The sequence below is a fragment of the Gopherus evgoodei genome, chromosome 5 (genome assembly GCF_007399415.2).
Source record: "Gopherus evgoodei ecotype Sinaloan lineage chromosome 5, rGopEvg1_v1.p, whole genome shotgun sequence".
Lineage (NCBI taxonomy): Eukaryota > Metazoa > Chordata > Testudines > Testudinidae > Gopherus > Gopherus evgoodei.
In genome coordinates this window covers 142,733,146-142,759,042 of record NC_044326.1, presented here as the reverse complement: position 1 = coordinate 142,759,042, position 25,897 = coordinate 142,733,146, and the positions used below count along the sequence as shown (strand labels likewise).

The window sequence follows — 25,897 nt, the reverse complement described above, 5'->3', positions numbered from 1 at the left end:
GCTCTCCGAGCCCTCCTGCAGGGCTGTGAAGTGCAGTGTTCGCGAACTCCATCCTGGTGGAGCTGCCTTGCTGGGGCTCAAAGCAGCAAGGGGCCACTCTTGGTCCTGGCTCTCCAGACACTAAGACCAGTGACAAAGGATTGGGTATTTTTACCTAGCATTAAACAAGCATTTCCCAGCAAAAAAGGGCACTGGTACCTTGAGCGATTTTCAGCTGTGCCATCGTCAGTTTTATCTGTGCCGAGTCGGCAGGGCTCTGCTCCGCAAAGTCCTGAGGGCGAGAGATGAAAGGGCACACGAGCATGTTCATGAACACAGCGCATCAGCCTTGGCCCGGGCCCGTTTTAAAATCAACTTCAGAAAGAAAAGCTCGAGTGTGTCATTTGAAGCCAGGCAGGGAGCCAGTTTGAGTGGAACCACTCCACACAGAGTCCTGAATTGCTTCCATGTTCTGTCACTCCTCCCACAGCGCTGCCATGCCCTTACCGCACACAGCAGCTGCTCCCTCTAGGCAGGCAGCTGGCAAGTGCAGCATGCCAGGTGACACTCGACACCAGGATAGAGGCCTTGTTTACATGAGGAAGCTGCACCCATTTAAGTAAACCAGTTAAAGTGCCATGCGAACACGACTTCAGTTTAAAACCAGCTTATTTCAATTTAGCACAAGTCAATTAGGAACAGGGCACTCTGAAACAGAAGTATCCACAGAGTCTTTAGCACCGGCTTAAACCCCAATTTTAAGTAAACCAGTGCAACCTGTGCATGTAGACAAGGCCAGAGAAGGGCTGTGGACACCACCCTTTGGGATGAGAGGCCAGGAAAAGTGAAGTCCTGCCTTCCAGAGGAGCACAGCCCCAGGCACCAGCACCCACCAGGTCCCCACGGGAAGGAAAAGCAGCCCTAGTTCCACCACCATAGTGAAGGAGGACATCTGCCAAGCGGGGCTCTCCCATTATAGAAAGAACACATCCTTCACGATCAGAGCATGGGCGTGTACGTGTCTCTCCCAAGCACCGCTAAGCCCTGCGTAAGCCACACTCGTTATACAACGCAATGACCATTGCAGGTGGTTGAGCTAACATCCATTTCTGCAGTGTCCAGTGTTTCAGGACTATTAATTGCCCCTTGTACCAACTCCATCTGTCAGGTTGCAGTGCAGGAACAGCCCTCCACTCTCCAGACCAGCAGGAGGAGCTCAGTCACCCACCTGTAGGAGCTCTATTGCCTTTGCATGCTGCTTCTCTCGACAGAGCTGGGCAGCCTGGATTAGCACAGGCAGCAGGTGCTCAGGGTTCTGAGACTGTAAACTTGCTGACAGCTTGCGGCACTGATCTGCCTAAAGGACACAAGGGAACGGTTTCCTCAGTATTAGTGACCAGTCAGTGTGACTGTGCAAACCCCACAGAGAGAAGAGGGCGAGGGGGCTAGTGGGGCCAGACATTGCCTGCCATCAGCTGATTCCAAGAGACACTGCACCGCCCACTGAGGACCAGACTATACTGCCCTAACCGGGAATGGGACATGGTGGCGGTAGAGGCTGTGCAAACAGGGGAAGTCACAGCCCAAGGAGATACTGACCCACAACTCCCACATGGCAGGGCCTTTGGGTGATAACCACAGCCATCACTGCACTCCTCTACATCTCTGTGCGCAGGCAGCTGGTTACTACACTGGCCACAGCCTCTTCAGTGCCCCCTTGTGCTCCTCCTGCCAGCTTCTTACATCTGTCTAGACACTTAGGGCTTGTCTACGTTACCTGCAGGATCAGCGGGCAGCAATCAATCCAGCGGGGGGGTCGATTTATCGCGTCTAGTCTAGATGTGATAAATTGACCCCCGAGCGCTGTCCCATCGACTCCAGTACTCCACCACAGCGAGAGACGCAGGCGGAGTCGATGGGGGAGCGTCAGCAGTCAACTCACCGCAGTGAAGATACCGCGGTGAATAGATCTAAGTACATCGACTTCAGCTACGTTATTCATGTAGTTAAAGTTGCATAAGTCAGATTGATCCCCCCAGTGTAGACCAGGCCTTAGGGTCTGGGGGCAGAGACAGTCGGTTATGTGCATCCAGTGCCTAGCTCAAATCAGCATCAGAGCCTGTCGTTGCTACTACAGTAAAACACATTATCTGGGAAGAGACTCTCCAAGCAAGGTGCTGTGTGAGCCACCATCAGATGAATTTTTCTCAAAGGTTCTCCCTTTTTTTCGCACTACAATGTCTGTGTGGGACAGGGAGGAACTAGACACACATAGGGGGGTGGAGTCTGATTTAACTAAGAGCTCTGGAAATGGAAGGGGAACTAGGTGAAAATGCCCAGAGCACCCCTTCTGCCAGATTCTGTAACAGACAACGGATAAATCTCAGATTCTGCACACACACAGCTTCAGGCTTTTATTTCTTGCTAGAGGGCCTCAATCTCCCTCTTTACAAGGCCACACTGAAAGCTGCCATCAGCAGCCAGTGTGTAACCCCATGAAGTGCCTGCACAGGTAGCTCTCTGTGGTCTAGAAACCAGACAGTATTTTTGTTAGTTATTTAGACTTCTATAAAGCTCACCCATCCAAACCACTGAGCTCCTGGACCCCGATATTAGTACCAAATTCCTGTGTTTTTGTTCTGGCAATGGACATTATTGGTCCTTGTTAACAAGAACAGCAATATGCACATTTCCTCATATAGAGCAATGCACAATTTCTTCTCAATCTGCACATACCCAGTTAATACTATTTTAATAAACAATACATTTACCAGGATAGTCACGAAGTTTTTCTGATAGCTATTAAACATTATGGGCCAGATTTTTATTTTTTAAATGTTCATCTCCAATTTAGGCACCTAAATGAATTGGCCAGATTATCAGAAGGCCTCAGCAAAAAGATTATTCTCAATAGGAGCTACTGGGTGCTGAGCACTTTTGAAAAAAATCTAGCATTTAAAATTCACTCCATCTCTGGACAACATCCTGACTACTTTGAGGGGGAAAGAACAGTCTATGGAGATCTGACTAGATCAACTGGATTTACATTTCTGCTCAAACTCCCGTGACTGGTTGTAAATCTGTACCTAGCAGACAAAGGACAGTTCTCTACCTGATTGGTGTACATAGCCAGTAAAGCTTTGTTGAATTCAATGGCCTGGAGCTGTTTCTTGGAGAGTTTGTGCTCCACGCCGTCTGCATTGGTCAATTTCACTTTTTTCTTTGAGTCAAAGACATTTTGGTCCTGTAGGAAACAAAACTGAGATCAAGCCAAGTTCCACTACCTTCATTAAATGGTGATCTCTAGCTGGGCCCCCAAACTGACTTCATCCTTCCCCACACCACATGCAGAACGGGCAAGGAACACCTACAGGCATGTGTTTCTGCCTTATTTGCCAGCACTGGGCAGCATAAAGAACACAAGAAAGGAGCCAGTGAGGCACGGTGACTGGGAGGGGAATAAGATAGGAGAGCACAGTGTGGTTAAACATCTATATAGCCTCCATTGTGGTGCTATCTGAGCACCTCACAACCTTTACTGTCTTTATTCTCAACATCCCTGTGAGGTAGGACCATGTTCTCATCCCCATTGAACAGATGGGGAACTGAGGCACACATTTGCCTAAGGTCACAAAAAGAGTTTGTGGTAGAGCAGGGACAGAACCTGGGTCTCTTAAGTCAGCACCTTTCCCTCTGGGCCACATAGTCTGAGTCTCCCCTCACTATTTTCCACCATAAAAACATAGTAAAAGTATATAACTAGCCAAATCCTGACTTATAGAAATAGTATTTGCTTCCTAGAGCAAAGCCTTGCTAGACCTCCTGAGAAAGAAACAAGACCTTGATAACTGCTGACAGAAATCAATCTTTATGCTTGTTTGTTCACTTGCAAGACCGACTTTGTAGTTCTCACTGGTTTCTTATTACAAGAAGAGTTCACTTGCTTGACAATCAAAACACAACTTAACCAGTCGCAACCCTTTGGGAATGTTACATTATTTAGGTATTTATGTGACTTCCCGTGAGATATATACACAAAAGAGCATTATGAGAGCCAATAGTTTCCCCTGGAGACTCTCTCATGTTCCAGAGTTTTCATTTAACAAGAAATCAGGCCTCTAGCACTTATGGCTGTGAAGAACACTTCCCAAATGTGAAACAAGTGTAAACTGGAGCTGTGACACATAACTAAGGCCTGATCTACACTGACCTAGTTGTGCATGCGTCTACACTCAAAATTGGTCTCCCACCAATGCAATTACCCCGTTATGCCAACATAGTAACACCTCAGCCTGAGCAGGGGAGACCCACAATCGATGTGCTTAAGTCGACACAATACAAATGTAGACTCTGTGTTAGTTACATTGATCCTAACTGTCCTCCAGCATCTGTCTCAGTACTCCACACTGACCGTGCTGGTTACCATTGTGAAATCCACTGCACAGAGGTCACGGAGACCAGAAGCCCCTCCCCTTGAAAGCCTGGAAAATTTTTGAAATTCCTTTTTCTGATTGCCTGGCTTGGTAAGCCCACTTAGCAGCTCTCCACTGTTGAATGGAGCTGCCCAGCTGATCATGCCGACTACACACTCCAGCCTGGAGCAGACAGGAGATATTGAATCTCCTGGGCTGGTAGGGAGAAGAGGCTGCGCAGACACAGCTCCAATCCAGCCATAGAAACATGGATCTCTATGAGCCGATTGCTCACGGGATGCAGAAGGGGTACGAAAGGGACAGCAGCAGCACCAGGTGAAAGCAGGCCAGTGAGGCCAACAGTCAGTGCAGGGCTGAGCCGCAGACGTGTCACTTTTACGAAGAGCTACATGCCATCCTCTGAACGGCGAGGATAAGGAGGTGGTGGGTGAGGAAGAAGAGGAGGAGTATGAGGTCATGCGACCGGTGGGATCCACCTGCACAGCAAGCCAGGACCTGCTTTTGACTTCACTGCCGTCCAGCCAGTCCCACCAGTGGCACACTGGTGAGCCTGATGCAGGGAAGGAACCTTGGGTAGGTATGTAGATAACTTTTCCATTACAGGGATGGCACCCCCAAAATGGCAGGACACAGCTGTTGACTTTTCATTACTTTACTCATGCTAGAAGAGGGAGTGGTACAACCAAGAGAGGTAGAGTTGTTATCTGCTTTTCATTCCCCTCAAGAGACAGGCCAAGTGGAGCCGCCTGTTTATATGCGCTGGGATGCCTTGTGAATCCTCCAGCGAGATCTCGATGAAACTTTCATGGAGGTGTCTGCAACCCTTGCCCAAGGTTTCTAGAGAAGGCAGCCTTATTTCTTCCACCGCGGTGGGACACTTTCCCATGCCAGTCAGTGACAACTTCAGCGGGCACCATTGAAACGCGCAGGTTAGCAGCACACAGACCCTGGTGGCTTTGGGATGCTAGCAGCAGCTTTGCTCTCTCTGCCTTTGTTACCCTGAGGAGTGAGAGATCAGCTAAAATCATCCCTGCCTGTGGGAAACGGTGCCAGTGCTCGGTGCTACTAGAATCATAGATTCTAGGTCCGGAAGTGACCTCAAGAGGTCATGAAGTCCAGTCCCCTGCCCTCATGGCAGGACCGAATACTGTCTAGACCATCCCAGATAGACATTTATCTGACCTACTCTTAAATATCTCCAGAGATGGAGACTCCACTACCTCCCTAGGCAATCTATTCCAGTGTTTAACTACCCTGACAGTTAGGAACTTTTTCCTAATGTCCAACCTAAACCTCCCTTGCTGCCAGCGAGCAATTCCTTCTGCATTTCCCCAACCCCAGTGGGTCATACTCACCAGGCTGGTGTGGTGAGTGGGGCCGTGCACAAGCAATCCCAATCCCAAGCAAGAATATAGAGTTTACAATGCTAGGGGAGCAAGGGGAGTGAATTCAGCAGCAGTAGTTTCACTCTCTGTAGTGAATGTGCTGATAATGAACCGCTGTGTGTTGTATCTTCAGCTACTGCCACTGTGGCCTTCAGGGTCTCCCCCCCACACCCACAGGACACCTAAGCCAGATGAGGAGAAGAAAGAATAGGACTCAGGATAACATGTTCAATGTGACCCTGCAAGCCAGCACTGCATTGGACCACAAGCACAAGGCCTGGAGGATGAACATTGCGAACAGCCTGGAGAAGGGAAGAGTGGAGAGGAGACAGGCCCAGGAGTCCCAGAAGGAAAAGAAGAGGGAGAGGCACCAGGACATAATGGAGCTTCTCAGACAGCAAACACAGATGCTACACTCTACTGGACCTGCAGGTTCAACAAGCCTGAGCTCGCCTCCCTCTGCAGCCCATTGCAAACTCAATAGCGGGACCTGCTCATTAACCTCCCTTCAACATTCCACGTGGCATCGGGGTCGCTGTACTACCCCTACCACTCCACCTGGGGGGACACTGAAGACAATCACAGCTTCACAGACACAAACCTGTGAAAAGCCACGGTAGGTGTACGTGTAGCTGAAATGGATGTGAATGTTCTTTTCCCCTCATAAGTTCTGTTCTCTTATTTTTTTAAAGTTTTTATTAGGTTTTTAATGTATTTGTTTTAAAATTGCACGGGGGATTTTTGCACTGAATTCTGTTACAGAATAAAATTATTTTGAACATAATTATTTCACAACACATACAACCGCATGCTCAGCAATTTAAAAATAATAATAATAATAATAGGAGACATACCTATCTCCTAGAACTGGAAGGGACCCTGAAAGGTCATTGAGTCCAGCCCCCTGCCTCCACTAGCAGGACCAAGTACTGATTTTTGCCCCAGATCCCTAAGTGGCCCCCTCAAGGATTGAACTCACAACCCTGGGTTTAGCAGGCCAATGCTCAAAACACTGAACTATCGCTCCCCCCCCCGCTACACCCACCAATTTCCTGTTACTGCATAATGTCACACAACTCATAGATTCAGTCCCAATTAAAATTCATAGGTACATTAGCAACATTACAACAATCACCACAGGATTCCTACTAGGCCACAAGAGTACACCCTTCCTCCCCCCACTACTCTGGTTCACTATTAAAATGGTCTTTCAAAAGCTCATGAACCACATAGCTCCACATCGAGCTCAACTAATAGCCCTTGTAGCCAGCTGTTCAAACTCAGCAGACAACCACTTCACCTCCACCATCCACCCTAGCAAAAACTTTTCCCTCTTTGCTTCACATATATCATGCAGGACATAGCAGGCAGCTATAATCGTTGGGATAGTCCTTCTACTGAGATCCAGTCTTGTGAGTACACAACGCGAGCAGCCCTTCAATCAATCATTCTGTCATTCAACTGTCATTCTGCACCTGCTCAGCAGGGAGTTGAACTGTTCCTTGGTGCTGTCAAGGTGGCCAGTGCACAGCTTCATTGGCCAGGGGAGTCAGGGGGAGGCTGGGTCGCCCAGGATCATTAGTGATATTTCAACATTCCCTGTGGTATTCCACCTACCAGGAAAAAAGTCCCTGCTTGTAGTTTTCTGAACAGTTCTGTGTTCTTAAAGATGCAAGTGTTCTGCACCTTCCCTGATCAGCCAACATTGATTCAGTGAAGCATCCCCAGTGATCAACCAATGCTTCTATAACCACAGAAAAGTAGCCCTTTCTATTGATGTACTCAGTGGCAAGGTGGGCTAGTGCCAAAATGGGTATACGCGTGTTCTCTATTGCCCCACCACAATTCAGGATCCTCACTGTTGCACATCCATCAACCATGTCCTGTGCATTGCCTAGAGTCACAGTCCTGTGTAGCAGGAGGTGAATAATGGATCTGCAAGCTTGCATCACAACGGCCCTCAGGGTGCATTTCCTGGATCCAAATCATTCCCGACTGACCAGTAGCGATCCGGCATTGCAAGTTTCCACAGTGCAATCACTACTCGCTTCTCCACTGTCATTGCAGCTTTCATTTGGGTGTCCCTGCGGTGGAGAGCCGGGGTGAGCTCAGGGCACAGATCCAGAAATTTGGCCTTGTGCATCTGAAAGTTCTGCAGCCACTACTCTTCATCCCAAACATGTATTACAATGCGATACCACCAGTTTCTTGGTCCTGGAATCGGCGCCCCCCCATCTGAAGCCACCACCACCAACCTTGAATTGCTCCTTTGTGTGTCCCACAGCAATCTGTCCTCCATGAAACCATCATGCTCCCTATTCATTCAGCTCTTCTTGTGGCTCTGCAAATATTTCAGGATCTTGAGTCCAATGCTTGCAGAGGAAGAGTGAGACTGGATAAGAAATGTCTCCTCCATTATGCTATTTGTATAGTTTTTACACATGTAAAAATACTGTTGTGGCTGGGCACTTGCTGTAAAATTTCACTGTAGTCATCCATCAGGTTTTGAAGACAGCACAAAAGGCTCATGTCCGCAATGTGCACTAATAGCTTGCACAATGCACTTTAGAAGTTAATGAAGCACAAGCACCACACACCTAAATCCAGTATCTTCCCATTTCCCCAACTCCCTCAATTCTGTACCAGAAAAAAATTCTCTCTCACATATACACACCCCCTTAGTCTGGAAGCTCCTGTCTTCTAAAACCTGGATCCTGCAAATTCCTAGGCACATATGTAACTCAAGTCATGCAAGCAGTGTGACTGGCTTCAGTGGGACCCATTTGATTACAAAAATGATCCTGCACATAGATACATTCAATCTGTGTTTGCAGGACTGGGGCCTATAAGGATAAAAATATAATGGAAATACCAGTGTAACAGCACAAACATTAACACTATAAATAGAACTTTCATGCTAGAGTGCTTCTTCCACTTGAAAGCAAGTACTTATTTCAAAGAGAGATGCAACTCTGCACTCCTTCTGCACACAGAACCCCCCCCTCAAGGCCAATGGGAGCTTGTGCATATGGTGAGTTCTGAGTTCATTCTCATTTCCTTGCAAAAATGCTTTAGAAAGAGGATGGGCAATTCTATACCTTGTTAATAGTGATGATGTTATTTGCAATTACAGCAATCAATCCCACATCTGTCGGCCTGCAGAACAAATGAGAATGAAAGGCACAGCTATTAGACAGCAGCCTTGTCACATGTGGAATGATAAGAGCTTGTTTGAATGAAGCACTTACTTTAATTTGATGATTTGATTGTAAAGCTGGAGAGCATCCTCTGTACGCCCCTGTAATTGCATGATATAGGCCATCTGACCGTGAATAATGGCCAATTCAGCTTCAATGTCTTCCTCAGTTACATCCTGAAGGAAAATTCAGACAAAACAAAGTGAATCTTACCCCCTCCTGTGCTCCCTGGCTTCAGTGTTTGGCAGAGGACCTGTTCCTTTTTCCGTAGATCTTGGGCAAAACCATCGGTCACAATCCCCCCATTAGAAGAGCAAATCTTCAAAAGACACGATTACACACATTCACACCTTAAACCAAAAAATAGGGGCAAAAGGCAGCGCTACCTTTAACAACAGAAATTACCCTCCCAACCCATGTATGTGCAGTCTGCTTCCACCCTACAGACACACCGAAGTGTGCTGGATATGAAACAAAAATGGTGGGCCTGATTCACCACAGCCTCAGCACCTCTGCAGTAGGCGAACCACCCACCCCTCTGATGTGGTAGGAGTACACTCACATTGCACTGGTGTAAAAGAGACTGCAGAAGGGGCAAGGCAGGAGATAGTCCGTCCCCAAGAATTTACGTTTCAGCAATAGGCAGAAGGACAGCTCACACCTCAGAAGCGGTATTGGGAACGTGAATTTAGGCAGAGTGGTCACTCTTGCTGGGTAAGATATTGCATAGCAATTTAACAAGTGATCACATGGCTAATCCCTGGGGCACTGCTCTGAAATACTTCAGTGTAAAATGCACATTATTCAGAGTAACAGCAACAACTTACAGAGTCTTCTGAAAGTGACTGGCGACACAGATCTAGAGAAAATAATTTGAAAGACAAATTTAGAAAGAGTTAATTCTTACCTACAGGAAAGCACAGAACAGGACAATGGCAGGAATGTTTGTTTATATCATGTGCCATTGTTGATACTAAGTGAGGCTTTTACAAAGTTTCACAGGTACTTTTTAATGCAAGAAAGTAAGGAAATGACTGGGTGCACATGTGGGAGAGAGATAAGATCTTCAGTGAAATTTTTAAATAAGTCAAGAATGCAGGAGACATTGCTCCTCTAGAACTCTTTTTGAGTACTCAGGTTTTTACTTGTTTCTCTCCTTCCCCTGTTCATTTTCTTTAAAACTAGTTTATGATCATTCATGAAATAGCTCTCTGCACCATAACTACTTGCCACTCATATGACCTTACCCAGACTTAAAAGACTGATGTAGATTTTGTCCCTCTCCTTTGTGCAGTGATGCCTCGGTTTTCATCCCCACTTTCATTCCGAATCTACTCTTCTCTCTCACCTACTGCTTAGTAAGCAGTTTTGTACTGCGATAAAAGCAGTGAAGCTCTGTGTTTTCCTAAAGATTACAGTCTCAGCGCCTGGATTAACTAAGAAGAGCCTGCAGTTTGCCTAGTTCCACACAACTGTAACTAAGGGCATGTCTACACTTACCTCCGGGGTGATTGATCCAATGGGGGTCAATTTATCGCGTCTAGTGAATACACAATAAATCAAACGCCGAGTGCTCTCCCATCAACTCAGGTACTCCACCGGAGCAAGAAGCGTAGGCGGAGTCGACGGGGGGTGGGGTGGGGTGGCGTCAGCAGTCGATTTACCACAGTGAAGTACATCGATCTCAGCTACGCTATTTTTGTAGCTGAAGTCGAGTAACTTAGACTGACTTACCTCGCTCCCACCCCCCACATTGTACACCAGGCCTAAGGTCAAGACTCAACTGTGTTATTTGTTACCATGGTATCCAACAGCAAACACATCTGAAGGGTTCCCATTATGTTCCACAATTTGATCATAAAAAAGCAAAATGACTAAATAGGAATGTACACAACTAGCACTCCTGATTCCACAGTAACATTATAGATCAGATATTGAACCAAAAAATTACGTTAGAAGTACATGAAAGTTGCAAAGTCAAGCACTCCAAAGTCATGAAAGGCCAGAATTAAGGTTGCCTGTGCAAGCTTAACTCAGCCCCCTTCCTCAATTGGTTGGGCACAGACAGAATCTTCAATAAATTTTGCTGTAAAACTAACAAACCTCTAGTAAGCCTGTGAGAATTGAGATTTTCAGCGATGTATAGCTTGGGATGACATAAGGCACATCCATGACACCAGGGCAACCCCTTTGCCAAGTACTGAATCCTTGCTCTGTTGCTGGGACATGCTAGAAATTCTCAGTGAAACTGCTGTAAGCATTGTTTGTTTATTTTTTAACATGGGCAAACTGAAAAATGGTTACTTACCTTTCTGTAACTGTTGTTCTTCGATATGTGTTGTTCATATCTATTCCAGTTAGGTGTGTGCACGCGCCATGTGCACAGAAGTGGGAAACTTCTTCCCTAGCAGCTACCCGTTGGGCCAGCTAGGGAGCCCTCTGGAGTGGCGCCAATATGGCGATCCATATAAGAACCTGCTGGCCCGACCCCCTTTCAGTTCCTTCTTGCCAGCTACTCTGACAGAGGGGAAGGGGGGGGGGAGGGAAATGGAATAGATATGAGCAACACATCATCTCGAAGAACAACTACAGAAAGGCAAGTAACCGTTTTTTCTTCTTCAAGTGATTGCTTACATCAATTCCAGTTAGGTGACTCCCAAGCCTTACCTCAGAAGTGGTGTCGGAGTCAAGGAACTATGGATCGCATGATCGCTCTGCCAAAGGCCGCATCGTCCCGAGTGTGCTGAACGATGGCATAGTGGGACATGAAGGTGCGAACGGAGGCCCACGTGGTGGCTCTGCAGATTTCCTGGAGCAGAATGTGCGCCAGAAAAGCAGCTGATGACACCTGAGCCCTTGTGGAGTGAGCCGTGACAGCAGGCAGAGGAACATTTGCCAAGTTGTAGCAAACATGAATACAACCAATGATCCACAAAAATATTCGCTGAGAGGAAACAAGAGCGCCTTTCATCCACTCCGCGATGGCGACAAATAACTAGGTTGTTTTATGGAAGGGCTTTGTTCGGTCTATATGGAAAGCAAATGACCTTCTAACATCCAGGAAATGGAGATGCTGTTCCCGAAGGTCAAGATACGGTTTGGGATACATGGAAGCGGGACACCACTTTTGGCAGAAAGGCAGGGTGAGGCTTTAGTTGAACTGTATCTTTATGAAAAATGGTATAGGGTGGATCACAGGCGAGAGCCTGTAGTTCGGACACCCGGTGTGCAGAAGTGATGGCCACTAGGAAGGCGACCTTCCAGGAGAGAGAGAGAGAGAAGTGAACAGGTGGCCAGCGGCTCAAAAGGAAGGGCCCATCAGGCAGGAGAGGACCAGATTAAGGTCCCAAGCAGGCACAGGCAGCTTTGTTGGAGGAAGGTCCGGGTGCAGGAGACGACGATCGTGGTTCTGGGAGATGAGGTCGGGGTTGAGAGGAAGGCATATGGGAGCTCGAACTGACAAGTCCAGCAGGATTGGGTACCAACACTGGCACAGCCAGGCGGGGGCTATGACATCTGCCCTGTCCCAGCGGACTTTGAGGAGCACCTTGTGAATGAGTGGGAATGGGGGGGGAAGGCATAAAGCAAATGGCTGGACCACGTGATCTGAAAGGTGTCTGCTATTGAGCCCGGGCTGTGACACCAAAAAGAGCAGAAGGTTGGGCACTTCCTATTGGTCTGTGAAGCGAAAAAGTCGACTTGGGGAAACCCCCAAATGCGGAAAACAGAGTAAATGACGTCTGGGCATATCAACCACTTGTGTGTGAGAAAATGCCTGCTCAAGCTGTCTGCCAGTATGTTCTGGACACCCGGCAGGTACGAGGCCTGAAGCGTGAAGTGGGCTAAGCAGAAGTCCCACAGAAGGGGGACTTCTTGGCACAGCAGCGATGACCGGGGCTCTGCCTTGCTTGTTCAGGTAGAACGTGGCCGTGGTGTTGTCCGTTAGGACTGCTACGCAGGGCCCTTGTAAGTGAGGAAGGAAGGCTTGGCACGCAAGGTGAATCGCCCTGAGCTCTTTGATATTGATGTGCAACGACAGCTCGCTTTAGTGCTATAAGCCCTGTGTTGTCAGGCTCCCAAGGTGGACCCCCCATCCCAGGGCAGACGCGTCTGTGACTAGGGTCAAGGTGGGCTGAGGGGGATGGAACGGGACCCTGGCACCCACCACCCGAGGATCGAGCCATCATCGGAGGGAGCCGACTGTGCACTCCGGGACCATGAGGACCATTTCCACGCTGTCGCATCCCGGTCGATAGGCAGACACCAACCATGTCTGTAGAGGCCTGAGCCTCAGCCTGTTGTGTTGTACCACGTAGGTATAGGATGCCATGTGACCCAGCAACCTGAGGCACTGTCTTGCTGTGGTGATGGGAAATTTGCGGAGGCTGGTAATTATGGCTTGCCACAGCCAAATGCCATGCCTCTGGAAGAAAAACTCTCGCCTGGTTTGCATCTACAAACACCATTGTTTGAGTAGGAGAGAGGACAGATTTGCTGACGTTCAGCATGAAGCCCAGGTGAGTGAACGTGTCCATGGCCAATTGTATCTGAGACTGGACATGTTGATGAGACCGACCCCGTATAAGCCAATCATCAAGGTATGGGAAGACGTGCATGCAGTGATGGCGAAGGAAGGCTGCCACAACCGCCACGCACTTGGTAAAGACATGAGGGCCTGTGCACAGGCCGAACGGAAAGGCCATGAACTGATATTGCATGTTGCTCATCCTGAAGTGGAGGAAACGTCTGTGAGGTGGAATAATCGAAATGTGAAAGTACGCGTCTTTCATTTCGAGGGCGGCATACCAGTCTACCGGATCCAGAGAGGGAATGATAGTGGCTAAGGAGACCATACGAAACTTCAGGTTGATGATGTGCTTGTTGAGCTCCCTGAGGTCCAGAATGGGCCGTAGGCCTCCCTTTGCCTTGGGTACAAGGAAATAACGGGACTAGAAACCCTTGCCCCTGAGGCACTTCTTCCACAGTCCTTAGGGCAAGGAGGGATTGTACCTCCTGGACGAAGAGCTGCTCGTGAGAAGGGTCCCTGAAGAGGGATGGGGAAGGAGGGTGGGATGGAGCGGAAATGGATAGAATATCCCGTCCACACCATGCGGAGGACCCAACGGTCTGAGGTAATATGGGACCAGACATGGTAGAAATGGGATAGATGGTTCAGAAACGGGGTGAGAGCTGGTAGTCCGTCCTCGGGCACACCTTCAAAACGGGTGCTTAGGGCCCAGGAGAGGCTTAGACTGTCCTTGACCCTCTCCGGTGGGGGAGGGGCGAGACGGTCTATATTGGGAGTATCTGTTTCTCTGACGAGGAAAGTCCTGCCTCGGTCTAGGCGGGAAGGCGCGCTGCTGGGTGTTCTGGGGTTTAAATGGCTTTCATTGGTTAGCCGGGGTATACATACCTAAAGATTTGATAGTGTTTCTTGTGTCCTTTAAAGGTATGCAAGCGGGAATCGATTTGCTCCACAAACAAGCCCTGACCATCAAAGGGGAGATCTTGGATGGCGCTTTGGACCTCCAGCTGGAGACCTGAGGATTGCAGCCAGGCATTGTGTTGCATGGCAATGCTAGAAGCCAGAGTGCGCGCAGCCGTGTCTGCAGCATCGATGGAACTCTGGAGGGAGGTCCGGGCCACCAATTTACCTTCCTCAGCAATGGCCCTGAGTTCCGTACCGGCCTCCACTGGGAGAAGATCTTGGAATTCAAGGACTGAAGAGTTAAAGTTATATCTACTGAGGATCGCCAACTGGTTAGCGATCCTAAGCGAGAGACCCCCAGTAGAATAAACCTTTCTCACAAAAAGGTCCAGGCGTTTAGCGTCCTGATAGAGTAATAAAATATCAGGATTGGAAGGGACCTTGAGATCATCTAGTCCAACCCCTGCTCAAAGCAGGACCAATCCCCAGACAGATTTTTGCCCCAAATCCCTAAATGGCCCCCTCAAGGATTGAACTCACAACCCTGGGTTTAGCAGGCTGATGCTCAAACCACTGAGCTATCCCTCCCCCCTTTGATTTGGGCACAGGCCCTGCCTTTCTCTGGTGTTCACCACATCCACCACAAGCAAGCATGGAGTGGGGTGAGTGAAAAGGAACTCATAACCCCTGGTGGGAGCAAAATATTTCCTTTCTATCCCCTTGGCTGTGGGAGGGACAGAGGCAGGGGTTTGCCAGAGAGACTTGGCATTACTTTGAATAGTCTAATTCATGGGGAAGGCCATCCTGGAAGGTCCTCCCGGGCCTAAAATGTCCACCACAGGGTACTCCTCCTCCTCAACTTGGAGGTTCATATTAAGGGCCACGCGCCGAAGCAGTTCATGGAGGACCCCAAAGTCCACCGGAGGTGGACCAGACATGGACGTGCCAGCCACAGCCTCATCAGAGGAGGACGAAGAAAACTCCACTGGGAGAGCCGGGGCGGAGACAGCCTCTTGGTCAGCCACAGCTATCTCCTCTTGGGCCCCCAGGGTAGCCCCTACCATGGGTGCTGACTCCACGGGTTGGTCCAAGTCTGGAGGAGGGCAGCTGAGGGTTGCCTCGGGAGGACGGATGTCTGAGCATGACAACATCCAGGCCCCGGGGGGCATTTTGGGCCAGATGATATGCCCAGGGGGTCCAGAATTGCCACTGAGGCTGCCAATTGGGCACTGGGGGGGGTCTTGTCCGAGGCTTCCCAGGCCCGACTGGGGAATGTCCGAAGGCCCTGAAGCTCTCCCCGACCTGCCACAGGGGGATTGGGACCACGACAGCCAAGGGGGGGGGTGAGTGGAGTAAAAGGGGCACCGAGCCCCTTGGTAGCCAAGGGTCATGCGGCGATCGGCACCAGGAGGCTGATCACCATCAAGAGCAGTGCCACGATGAAAAGCGGTGCTGCGAGGAAGAGCAGTAGTGGGTCGTGGACTGGTGCCATGGAGACAATCGACTCGGGGATTGATGTTCTGTGCGGCGACGGTCCAAACGGTGCCGAGAAGTCGCTGAGCAAGACCCAGACCTTGAGTGGGACCACATTCCAGAGTCGACTGCGACCTTGGGCAGGAACAGCTCCGAGGATTGGGGCTGCAAGACCAGTGCTGGGAGTCTAATCAGTGACATGAGTTAGACTCGGAATGACGCCGGGACTCCGAGCGGCATGGAGATGCTGGTCTAGGGACTGACAGTCTGAACATCGCCGGCGTGCCCTTGGATGGTACCAGAACTCGTGCCGGGGCCGGAGGTACCAGTGCTGTCATTTCAATGAGCCCTCTAGCGGCCTCAAAGGTATCCGGAGTGGAAGGCAATGTAATCTCCTCCACTTGAATGACACCCTGTGCTGGACTGGTATATTGCTCGGTCAGGGCCAGAACAACTGCTTTGACCCTAACGAAGGGTCCTCCCAAGGCCTGCTTCTTTCTGGCAAACGGGGAATGGGAACAGTGCCAAGGTGGGCGTTTCTGGGGCCCGGGAGATCATCGGTCCTGAGGTAGGCACGGGATCTTCTGTGGCGCCATAATCAGCACCATTGGGGAAGCACTGCGCACCGAGGCGTTCGGGCCCACATCTTGAGAGGCCGCAATGCAGACTCCACGAGGAGTTGCTTGAGTCGAATTTCCCTCTCTTTTCTTGCCAGTGGCTTGAAAGACTTACAGATTTCACACTTGTCAACCTGATGGCCCACCCCCAGACACCTAAGGCAGGAGTAGTGGGGGTCACCTTGCAGGGCAGTTGATTAGTGCTAAACTGCCCTCAACTACTAAGCTACACTTAACGCTACAGAGAAAAACACTTAACACTAACAGTTAACAATTAACTAACAACAATTAAGATAAGATAGAGATTAGTGGAGCACTTGAGAAACCAAGAGACCACTCTTCCAACAACCGACAGGCAGTAAGAAGGAACTGAAAGGGGGTTGGGCCGGCAGGGTCTTATATAGAATGCCATATGTCGCCACTCCAGGGGACTCCCCAGCCGGCCTGATGGGTAACTGCTAGGGAAAAAGTTTCCGACTTCCGTACATGCGGCGCGCACACACCTAACTGGAATTGATATGAGCAATCACTCGAAGAAGAAGGTATTGTTTCTAACACTCCTTCTTGTAAATGGCTGAACTGTTTATACTGAGGTTTTCTATACTGAGGTTTTCCAAAAATGCCAGGCCTGAGGCAAGCACCTGGCCTGGAAAACTTCTGAATGACTATAGTCCGGCAAAATTATAAGCAACTGAAAACAGGGCCTTACAATGACAAGTGTTGGGTAGCTTAAAGTATTGATGGTATTGCTGGCTGCACCTATAACATTTAGTCAGCTTAATAAGAGAACATAAGGGAGTTCAAAGCTTTTCAGTTTTCCAGCTGTTGATGTTAAACCGAAGGCCTGTAACTTGGTTCCTCTTCGCTACTTTCGACTTCTACTTTAAACATTTATTCTCCTTCCTACACATACTATTGAACAGACTGAAATATAATAATAATAATAAAACCGGTCTTTCTGAATGTGAAAAATGAAAGTTAGTACAGTAGATAGGGCAATCTCCAACTCAGAACATTACTGCACTCTACAGTCTTCAGTATACTCATAAAACAACGACTATCTAGGACTTTTAAAACTTCTGCCAATGTGAAGAGATTGCACTGTCAAAATTATACGCACATACCAAATTGCACTCAGGAATTAAATACCAGTTGGGAGGGAAGATTGAGATGTTATATACAGTTTGCTACTGTAAAATGATGGCAAAACAATAAACTATACATATCTGGAAAGCAAGCAGAGAGCTACAGATTGAAAACCTATGTACCACATGGGAATTGCAGATAAGAAAACAGTTTGATCTACAATAGCTAAAAGTTACTGATATAATAAAAGTTATTTAAGGAATGTTAAGTGCTACCAAGTCTCAACCATTCTTGGCAAACACACTATGGAAACTGTAATAGAAGACCCCTACAGTTGTCCAATCCCACTTTCAATCCAGAATCAAATTCTTGTTCTCTCTCTAAATGTGTTTACAAAGAATGAGTGACAGAGATATCTATAACCCCCCCATGTTTTTACCTTCTGCTTTCTGTAGGTTTTCCATTGCCTCATTCAGCCTGCCTTGCCCAATCAATGCACATGCAGCATTATAACACAGCTCATAGGTAGCTTCTTGGAGGCCCAGATCTTCCTGACATGGAGTGAAATGATTGGGTTAAATGCTTGAAAGACAAATTAAATATAGCCTAATTTTGGATCAGAATCTAAACACATTTGTTTAAAGCCATTTTTATAGGATTACTACTGACACAAATCATAGCTTTTAGCAAACATGCCAACTTCTTAGATTAATATACAACAGAAGATTCATTATGAAATTCACACATGAAAGTGATCTTGAGAGGACATATGCTGTCTAAAAAGCCACGACATGAGTGGTCTTTCCCTTACGCTGCAGGACAAAGCCAAAGGGGAATCTGCAATGGAGCTATCCAACTCCTAACTGTAGAGCAGTCCTGTTCTCAGGAATTGGAGAGAATCAGATTAGACCTAAGGGGAGCTGTCCAGGCTGTTTAAGCAGACAGAAAATTGGCAGGGTGGAAGGGGGAACAATCTCTCCGTGTGTGCACATGCACACACACTCACTGGCTCCACTTTCTCCCATGTGCTCTGCGCTGCAACCACTGCAGAAAGGTTGGTTTTCCTTTCTTCTTCATAGTCATCTTGGGAGTTCCGGATGAGATCTCGATACACGGCTAAGCAGTCGTCATAGCGCTCCAACCTATATAACTGAAAAAGAGACATTGCCCTGCACATTGGCATCCACAACCAGAGACAGCTGAACAAGGGCTGTAAAGTCTAATGCAGAATTTACTTGGGAAAATAGAGTTGATTATAGTCTCTGCCAGCCTCTTCATGGCTGTCTTTAGCACCTCTCCACGGAGCAAATTAAATGACCACCTTTCAAGCATTGTTTACAGCAAACAACTGTTTCTTCCATAAGTTGGGATCATTCTAATCAACTGTGGAAACAAAAGGAGGAGGAAAAGCCTTTTCTCTTCCTCTTTTCAACCCTGATGCTCCAAGGAAGCCCATCCTTGTGTTGTTTCACACACAGCTGCTCCTGATGTCATAGAGCTATAGGCATGAAGCACGTGCAGAACTAGATCCTACACCAAGAGCTGACCTGGCTCACAGAGCAGAAAGTAAAGCACTCTCCTCAGGACTGCCCACTTCCCTGGCTGATGGAAATCAAGCAAATCACTTCATTCTAGCCCTGGGGAGAAGGAAGGTGGCCAACTGTATGGCTGCACAGGCACATTTTGGTTCAGTGGCTTCCAGCAAACTACCCCACTTTCCAGAACAGAGGAATGCGATTCATTAGAAGCGGAAATGGATGGAAGTGGGGGAAGATTAATGAGCCAACAAGTGAAAGGATGGCGCTATCTGCCCACACTGACACTTTGGGACACCCTGGCTAACTAGAAGAGAGGGTGAAATCCTAGGCCCCAGTGAAGTCACTGGGAGTTTTGTCACTCAGAACATAACCGTTTATTAAGTCACAGCTGAGGGGGAGAAAAGTTTCTCTCTGATTTTCTTCCACCCTCACAAAGCAGAGGGCTCTTGAATGATAGACACCGAGTTTCCAAAGCAGTAATTACCACTTGTCCATGAAGCTCCTTCAGTTTGTCTGTCTGCTGGCTGGCACTCTGAATGGTCTTCAGGGCATTTTCAATTCTGTTCAGCCTGTACTCACAGTACGCCTTCTCAAAGGTGATAGAGTCACTGCGAAAACAAGGCAGAGAGTGACGGCAGGTGCATCACCACAGCACTCATTCTACAACATTTGCCTCCCCGGAGAGCCATGAACCCTTATTTAAGCCTCCATAATTACTCTTGTAAGACTACCATGTTGTTAGAGGCAGAATAGCATGTGTTGGCACCAGATATTGAGCAGTGACAGTACCTAAAACATGTTTTCTTATGCCTGTTTATTTTTTGTACAGCACACTTTTCTAAGGTCGAAAAATGAAAAGATTCACTGAATAACCAATGAAGGAAAAGAGGATTGGTCGCTGCTGCGTGCAGAAAGGTGTATCACTACAACCCAAAGATACAGATATTCAGTTCTTGCAGACAGAGCAAATGTGATGACACAATCTCTCCTAAACTATAAACCCCAAATCTGATGCTAAGCAATGAAAGCTGTCGAGAAATATCACAATTACAAGGCAGAACCCATGGCAAAACTGTAAGGTTGAATCAGACCTAAAAGTGCACTGTTGACACCAGCAAGCCTTAATATACACTGACCGGGTAGTTTTTATTTAAAAGGAGTCCAGTATAAATTTCCCCAAAAATTACTGATCAGGTTGAGTGAAAACAAAAAGAAGGGACTAACTGCGACTTTAGCACAGATGCTGTGAGAGAGGTTTATCCATGTGCATGTTTTATTTAAATGTTTTCTGCACTCAAACATTTTGGGGGGGGGAATACAAGGATGGAATAGTAATAAAAAGATTAAAATATGATCCTGGTCACGATAGCCCCAATGAATTAATCAGAACGGACGTATCAATTGTGATAAAGAACTTTGTATTCTCCAGAGCAAAGACAATTCAGTGGTTGAGCAAAAAGCTTCAGTTTCATAAGAACGGCCATACTGGGTCAGACCCATGGTCCATCTAGCTCATATCCTGTCTTCAACAGCGATCAGAGCTTCAACGGGAGCATACAGAACAGGGAAATTGGGAGAAATACAACTGTCTTCCACTCCTGACTTCTATGCAGCGTCGTTGTAGCAGTGTTAGTCCCAGGATATTAGATGTCAAATATCCTGGAACTGACACAGCTATAACTATACTGCATACAACACTGGAAGATATTGAAGTTAGCTGCCTGAAACAGAAACACCTCAACATGAAGAACAAGGAAGCAAAACTTAATAGCAACATCTATTTCCTGAGTAAATGCAAGAAACAAAACATCAGCCCCAGCGGCCTTGCCATCTATAACCCTCTGACCACTACTCCTGGCTTCTGGCAGTCAGAAGTTCAGGGTCACCCTGAGGATGGGGCTGCATCCCTAACCATCTTGGCTAATGGCCACTGATAGACCCACCCTCCATGAACTTCTCTATTTTTGAATCCAGTTATGCTTTTGGCCATCATAGCATCCCATTGCTATGAGTTCCACAGGTTAGTTGTGCACTGTGTGAAGAAGTATTTCCTTTTGTTTGTTTTCAACCTGCTGCCTATTAATTTCATTGGGCAACCCCCTGGTTTTATATTGTGGGTAACGGTAAATGACACTTCTTTATTCACTTTTTCCACACCATTCATGATTTTATACATTACTAGCATATCCTCACTTGGTCATCTCTTTTCTAAGATGAACAGAAATAATCTTTTTAGCCTCTCCTCATATAGAAGCTGTTCCATATCCTGGATCATCTTTGTTGCCTTTCTTTGAACCTTTTCCAGCTCCACTATATCCTTTTTGAGATGGGGCACCCAAAACTGAACACAGTATTCAAGGTGTGGGAGCACCATAGATTTATATAGTGGGATTATGATATTCTGTGTCTTATTTTCTATCCCTTTTATAATAATTCCTAATATACTGCTAGTCTTTTTCATCACTGTTGATTCCAAGAGCTCTTTTTTGAGTGGGAACAGTTAATTTAGATCCACTCATTGTGTGTTCTTGGGATTATTTTTTCTAATGTGCATTACTTGCACTTATCAGTGAATTTCATCTGCCATTTTGTTGCCCAGTCACCCAGTTTTGTGAGATCCCTTTGTAATTCTTCACAGTCTTCTTGGGATTTAACTATTTTGAATCATTTTGTATCATCCGCAAACTTTGCCACCTCACTGTTCACCCTTTTTTCCAGCTCATTAATGAATATATTGAACAGCACATGTCCCAGTACAGTTCCTTGGAGAACCCTGCTGTTCATCCCTCCCCACAGTGAAGACTGACCATTTAGTCCTACCCTTTGTTTCGTGAGGACAACCTTCGCTCTTATCCCATGACTACTTACTTTGCTTAAGAGCCTTTGGTAAGGGAACTTGTCAAATCAGTGTTACATTAGCTACCATTCAATCATCTCATACAGAGGTTTGTTTCAGCAATAGATTATATACTACAGTTAGTAGTTGTGCAATTTCACATTTGAGTTCCTTCAGAACTCTTGAATGAATACTATCTGGTCTCGGTGACTTATTACCATTTAATTTATCAATTTGTTCTAAAACTTCTTCTACTGACACATGAATGCAGGACAGAACTTCAGATTTGTTGCCCAAAAAGAACAGTTCTGATGTGCTCACTGTAGGACTAAATCAAGAACTGACACTGTGTTTCTGGGTTCCAGGACTAGCTGCTCCAAGAAGCAGCTGTTTATGGAGTCCAGAAATTATGTCTCTGCATCATGAGGTAACATTTACTCTGTCAATATGAGGATAGTTGAAATCACCCTTTATTATTATTGCGCCTTCTGCTTTTGAAGTCTCTCTGACTTCCTCAGCATTTCATGATCACTGTCAGGTGATCAGAAGTATATTCCTACTGCTAGACCAGACGTGGGCAAACTACAGCCCGCAAGCCACATCCAGCCTACGGGACTGTCCTGCCCGGCTCCTGAGACCCGAGCCAGGGAGCCTAGTCCTCAGCCCCTCCCCCGCAATCCACCCCTCCCCTGCAGCCATGCCGCCGCACTGCACGTGTCATGCTCTGGCCTGCTACTCCGCTGGGCAGCATGGGGAGTGCAGCTGGCTCTGGCTGGGTGTTGCGGCTGCGAGCTCCCGCTGCTAGTAAGGGGGCCGGGAGGCTGGGTAAGGGAGTGGGGACAGAGGTTCAGGGGGGGAAGTCAGGGGATGGGGAACAGGGAGGGTTGGGAGCAGGAGTCCCGGAGTGGGGGCTATCAGGGGGTGGGGATGTAGACAGGGGTCAGGAGGGCAGTCAGGGGACAGGAAGTGAGGGGGGGTTGGATCCAGGGGGGCAGTTAGGGGCGGGGGACCCCGGGAGGGGGTGGCCAGGGAACAAGGAGCAGAGGATGGTTGGGTAGGGGGTGGGAGTCCTGGGGGGGCTATCGGGGGCAGGGGTGTGAATAGGGGTCGGGACAGACAAGGAACAAGGAGCAGGAGGGCTGGATGGGTAAGGGGTTCTGCGGGGGGCAGTCAGGGGGCAGGAAGTGGAAAGGGATGGATGGGGCCGGGGGCCAGGCTGTTTGGAGAGGCGCAGCCTTCCCTACCCAGCCCTCCATACAGTTGCGCAACCCCGATGTGGCCCTCGGGCCAAAAAGTTTGCCCACCCTTGTGCTAGACGCTTTTTATTCAAACATGGAATTTCTATCCACAGAGATTCTATTCACAGAGATTTGAAAAAAGAAAAAAAAAAAGAAAAAAGATTTTTGCTGTACTTGGCTCTAGACTTTTTTCCACATACAGTGCCACCCGTCCACCAGCACAACCAGTCTGCATTCCTATATTTTTTGTAGCCTGGTGTTACCCGGTCCCATTGTCGTCATTACACCAAGTTTCCATTGTGTCTGTTATTTCAATATCCTCATCTATTGACACGCATTCTAGCTCACTGATCTTAGTATTTAAACTCCTTGCATTTGCATATAAGCACTTATACGTTTTGTCTTCATGTGTTATTTTTAAAGGGGATTCCATTTAATTGGACTGTTTCTCACTAGTTCCTGCCTGTACTTTCCCAATTTCTTACCTATCCTCTTTACTAGGATATAGATATCTCCCTCTTCATTCCTAAGGTATGACTCTGCCCAAACTGTGTGCTCCTCTGCACCTGTTGGCTTTCTCTTAGCCCTTAGTTTAAAAAATCCTCTACTACCCTTTTTTAAATTTATATGCCAGCAGTCTGGTTCCATTTTGGTGTAGGTGGAGACCATTCTTCCTGTATAGGCCACTCCTTCACAAAAGGTTCCCCAGTTTCTAATAAACCTAAACCCATCCTTCCTACACCTTTGTCTCATCTGCACATTGAGACCTTGTAATTCTGCTTGTTTGCTTGGCCTGGCACGTGAAACTAGAAGCATTTCAGAGGATGCTACCATGGAGACCCTGGACTTTAATCTCTTACCTAGCAGCCTACATTTGGCTTCTTTTCCCTATGTCTTTGGTACCTACATGAACCACAACCACCAACTCCATCCCAGCATATCTATAAGGCTATTTACATGTCTCATGCGATCCACTACAATCACACACCTGACAGGTAATTTCCCATGAGGTTCCCCTAGTCCTCCCAAGTGTGTGTGTATATATATTATATATTTTTACACAAATGGAATGAAAGTTGCTTTGTTATTTGAGCTATGAGTGTTCAAAGAGGCAAGGAATTAAGGCTAAAATCTAGATTGATTTCTTTACATTCACATTAGTGGTTATAAATAAGGAATATGACAACATACTTTTAGTGTCTACGCTGGTATTACAACAATAATCAGTTCTACAGCCTTTCCCTCCATGCATACTTCTTTCTTTCCCACACGGAAGTGACTCTGACAGTATATACATTAGTTTTGCTAATAGAGAGTTCTTATATAGCAGTTTTCATCTTAAGCCACTGCACAGACACTAGGCTGCAAACAGCCCTGTGAGGCAGGAAGGTAACATTTATCACTGCCATTTCACAGAAGGGAAAATGGAGATAAGGAGAGGTATGGGCCACAGTCTTGGGAACACTTACGCACATTCTGAACTTTATTCATCTGAACAGTTCCACTGTCTTCAACAGGAGCGCTTATGAGAGTAAGGGCATGTCTACACTACCATCTTACGTCGAGCTGTGTTAGGCTGACTTACAGACACCACAATAATTACTGTGGTGGCTGATGTTCACATTATTTTCTGTCAGTGGTGCACATCCTCACCAGGAGTGCTTCCATTGACTGGAGAGGGGCAGTGTGGAGCACAGCTGGGCTTTCAGTTCTCCACACAGCTCCACACTGGAAACCCAGCTGCCGCCCAAGGCTTCTTGCCTCCATGCTCCCAGTCAGGAGTGGGGGGAAAGTCATCCAAGGCTTCTCACCTCTGGCAAGTAGATCGCACCCAGAATTCGGTCACCTGCCAGTGGGGAGCTGGGATCCTGGGGGGCAGTAGGGCTCCCAGAGGGGAACAGGGAGCTCAGGTGGCAGCCCGGCTTGGAGCAGAGACCGGCCAGCAGCCCAGTAAGGGAGCCAGGAGCCAGCTTCCTTGTCAATTTCAAAGCTCCACTGGATGACAGCCAACAGCAGATATAAGGAATGCAGTGTCTACACAGATGCTACGCAGCCATAACTACATCATTATAAAGCCTACACCTTTAATGGTGGTGGAGTTGTGTCGGTGTAGTAAGGCACTTACATTGGCGGGAGCAAGGCTGTGGTTTGTACACTGACATAGTTAGGTTGACATAAGCTCCCTTACGTCGACCTGTGTAGTGTAGGCCAAGCCTAAAGTTAAACATGTCAAGCACTGAAAACTTCAGCAACAGCCATTGCCCACCAGTACCACCCTCCTACCTAGACTAGCAGCTTCCTGGGGCTTGTGCTTTTTTCCTTTGCAGGAGCCTCTGGGGCTACCACTCACCTGGTTAACACTTTGGTGTGGGTGTGGATTACACTTAGGGCTTCCTTGAAGCTTCCATTCTGAATGAGACAGACCACTTTGCAGTGAAGGGCAGTCACATCATCCTTGTCGATCTGCAACACTTGGTGAAGCAAAGAGAGTTATCACAATCTCTAACTCCATTCCCACTTCCCATTAAAAATGGAGTCCATCAAATTAAAATCTAGACAATGTCTCAGACCTTGTCTAGACTAGAAAGCTGACCAGCTTTAACAGTCCCAGTGAAATAGAAGTGGCCAAAAACCCCTGGAGTGGATGCAAGTATAGTGGTATAAAAGTACTTATACTGGTATCGCTC

The 25,897-nt window shown here is 47.5% G+C and overlaps 1 protein-coding gene across 2 annotated transcripts in view; it reads right to left on the bottom strand.

Moving 5' to 3' along the window:
* SRP72 (signal recognition particle 72) overlaps window positions 1-25,897 on the bottom strand; it is a 43,667-nt gene that overhangs the window by 12,965 nt on the left and 4,805 nt on the right. For both annotated transcript variants that reach the window (XR_004000768.1, XM_030565563.1), the window contains exons 2-11: window positions 25,561-25,681; window positions 19,621-19,744; window positions 18,605-18,748; window positions 18,038-18,149; window positions 9,822-9,853; window positions 9,046-9,170; window positions 8,896-8,953; window positions 3,092-3,223; window positions 1,208-1,336; window positions 199-271 (exon numbers count right to left, since the gene is read on the bottom strand). Coding sequence is in view for 1 of the 2 variants with exons in the window: in XM_030565563.1 (XP_030421423.1) it covers window positions 199-271; window positions 1,208-1,336; window positions 3,092-3,223; window positions 8,896-8,953; window positions 9,046-9,170; window positions 9,822-9,853; window positions 18,038-18,149; window positions 18,605-18,748; window positions 19,621-19,744; window positions 25,561-25,681 (1,050 nt within the window). In the remaining variant the exon portion in view is untranslated. The remainder of the gene's footprint in view (window positions 1-198; window positions 272-1,207; window positions 1,337-3,091; window positions 3,224-8,895; window positions 8,954-9,045; window positions 9,171-9,821; window positions 9,854-18,037; window positions 18,150-18,604; window positions 18,749-19,620; window positions 19,745-25,560; window positions 25,682-25,897) is intronic.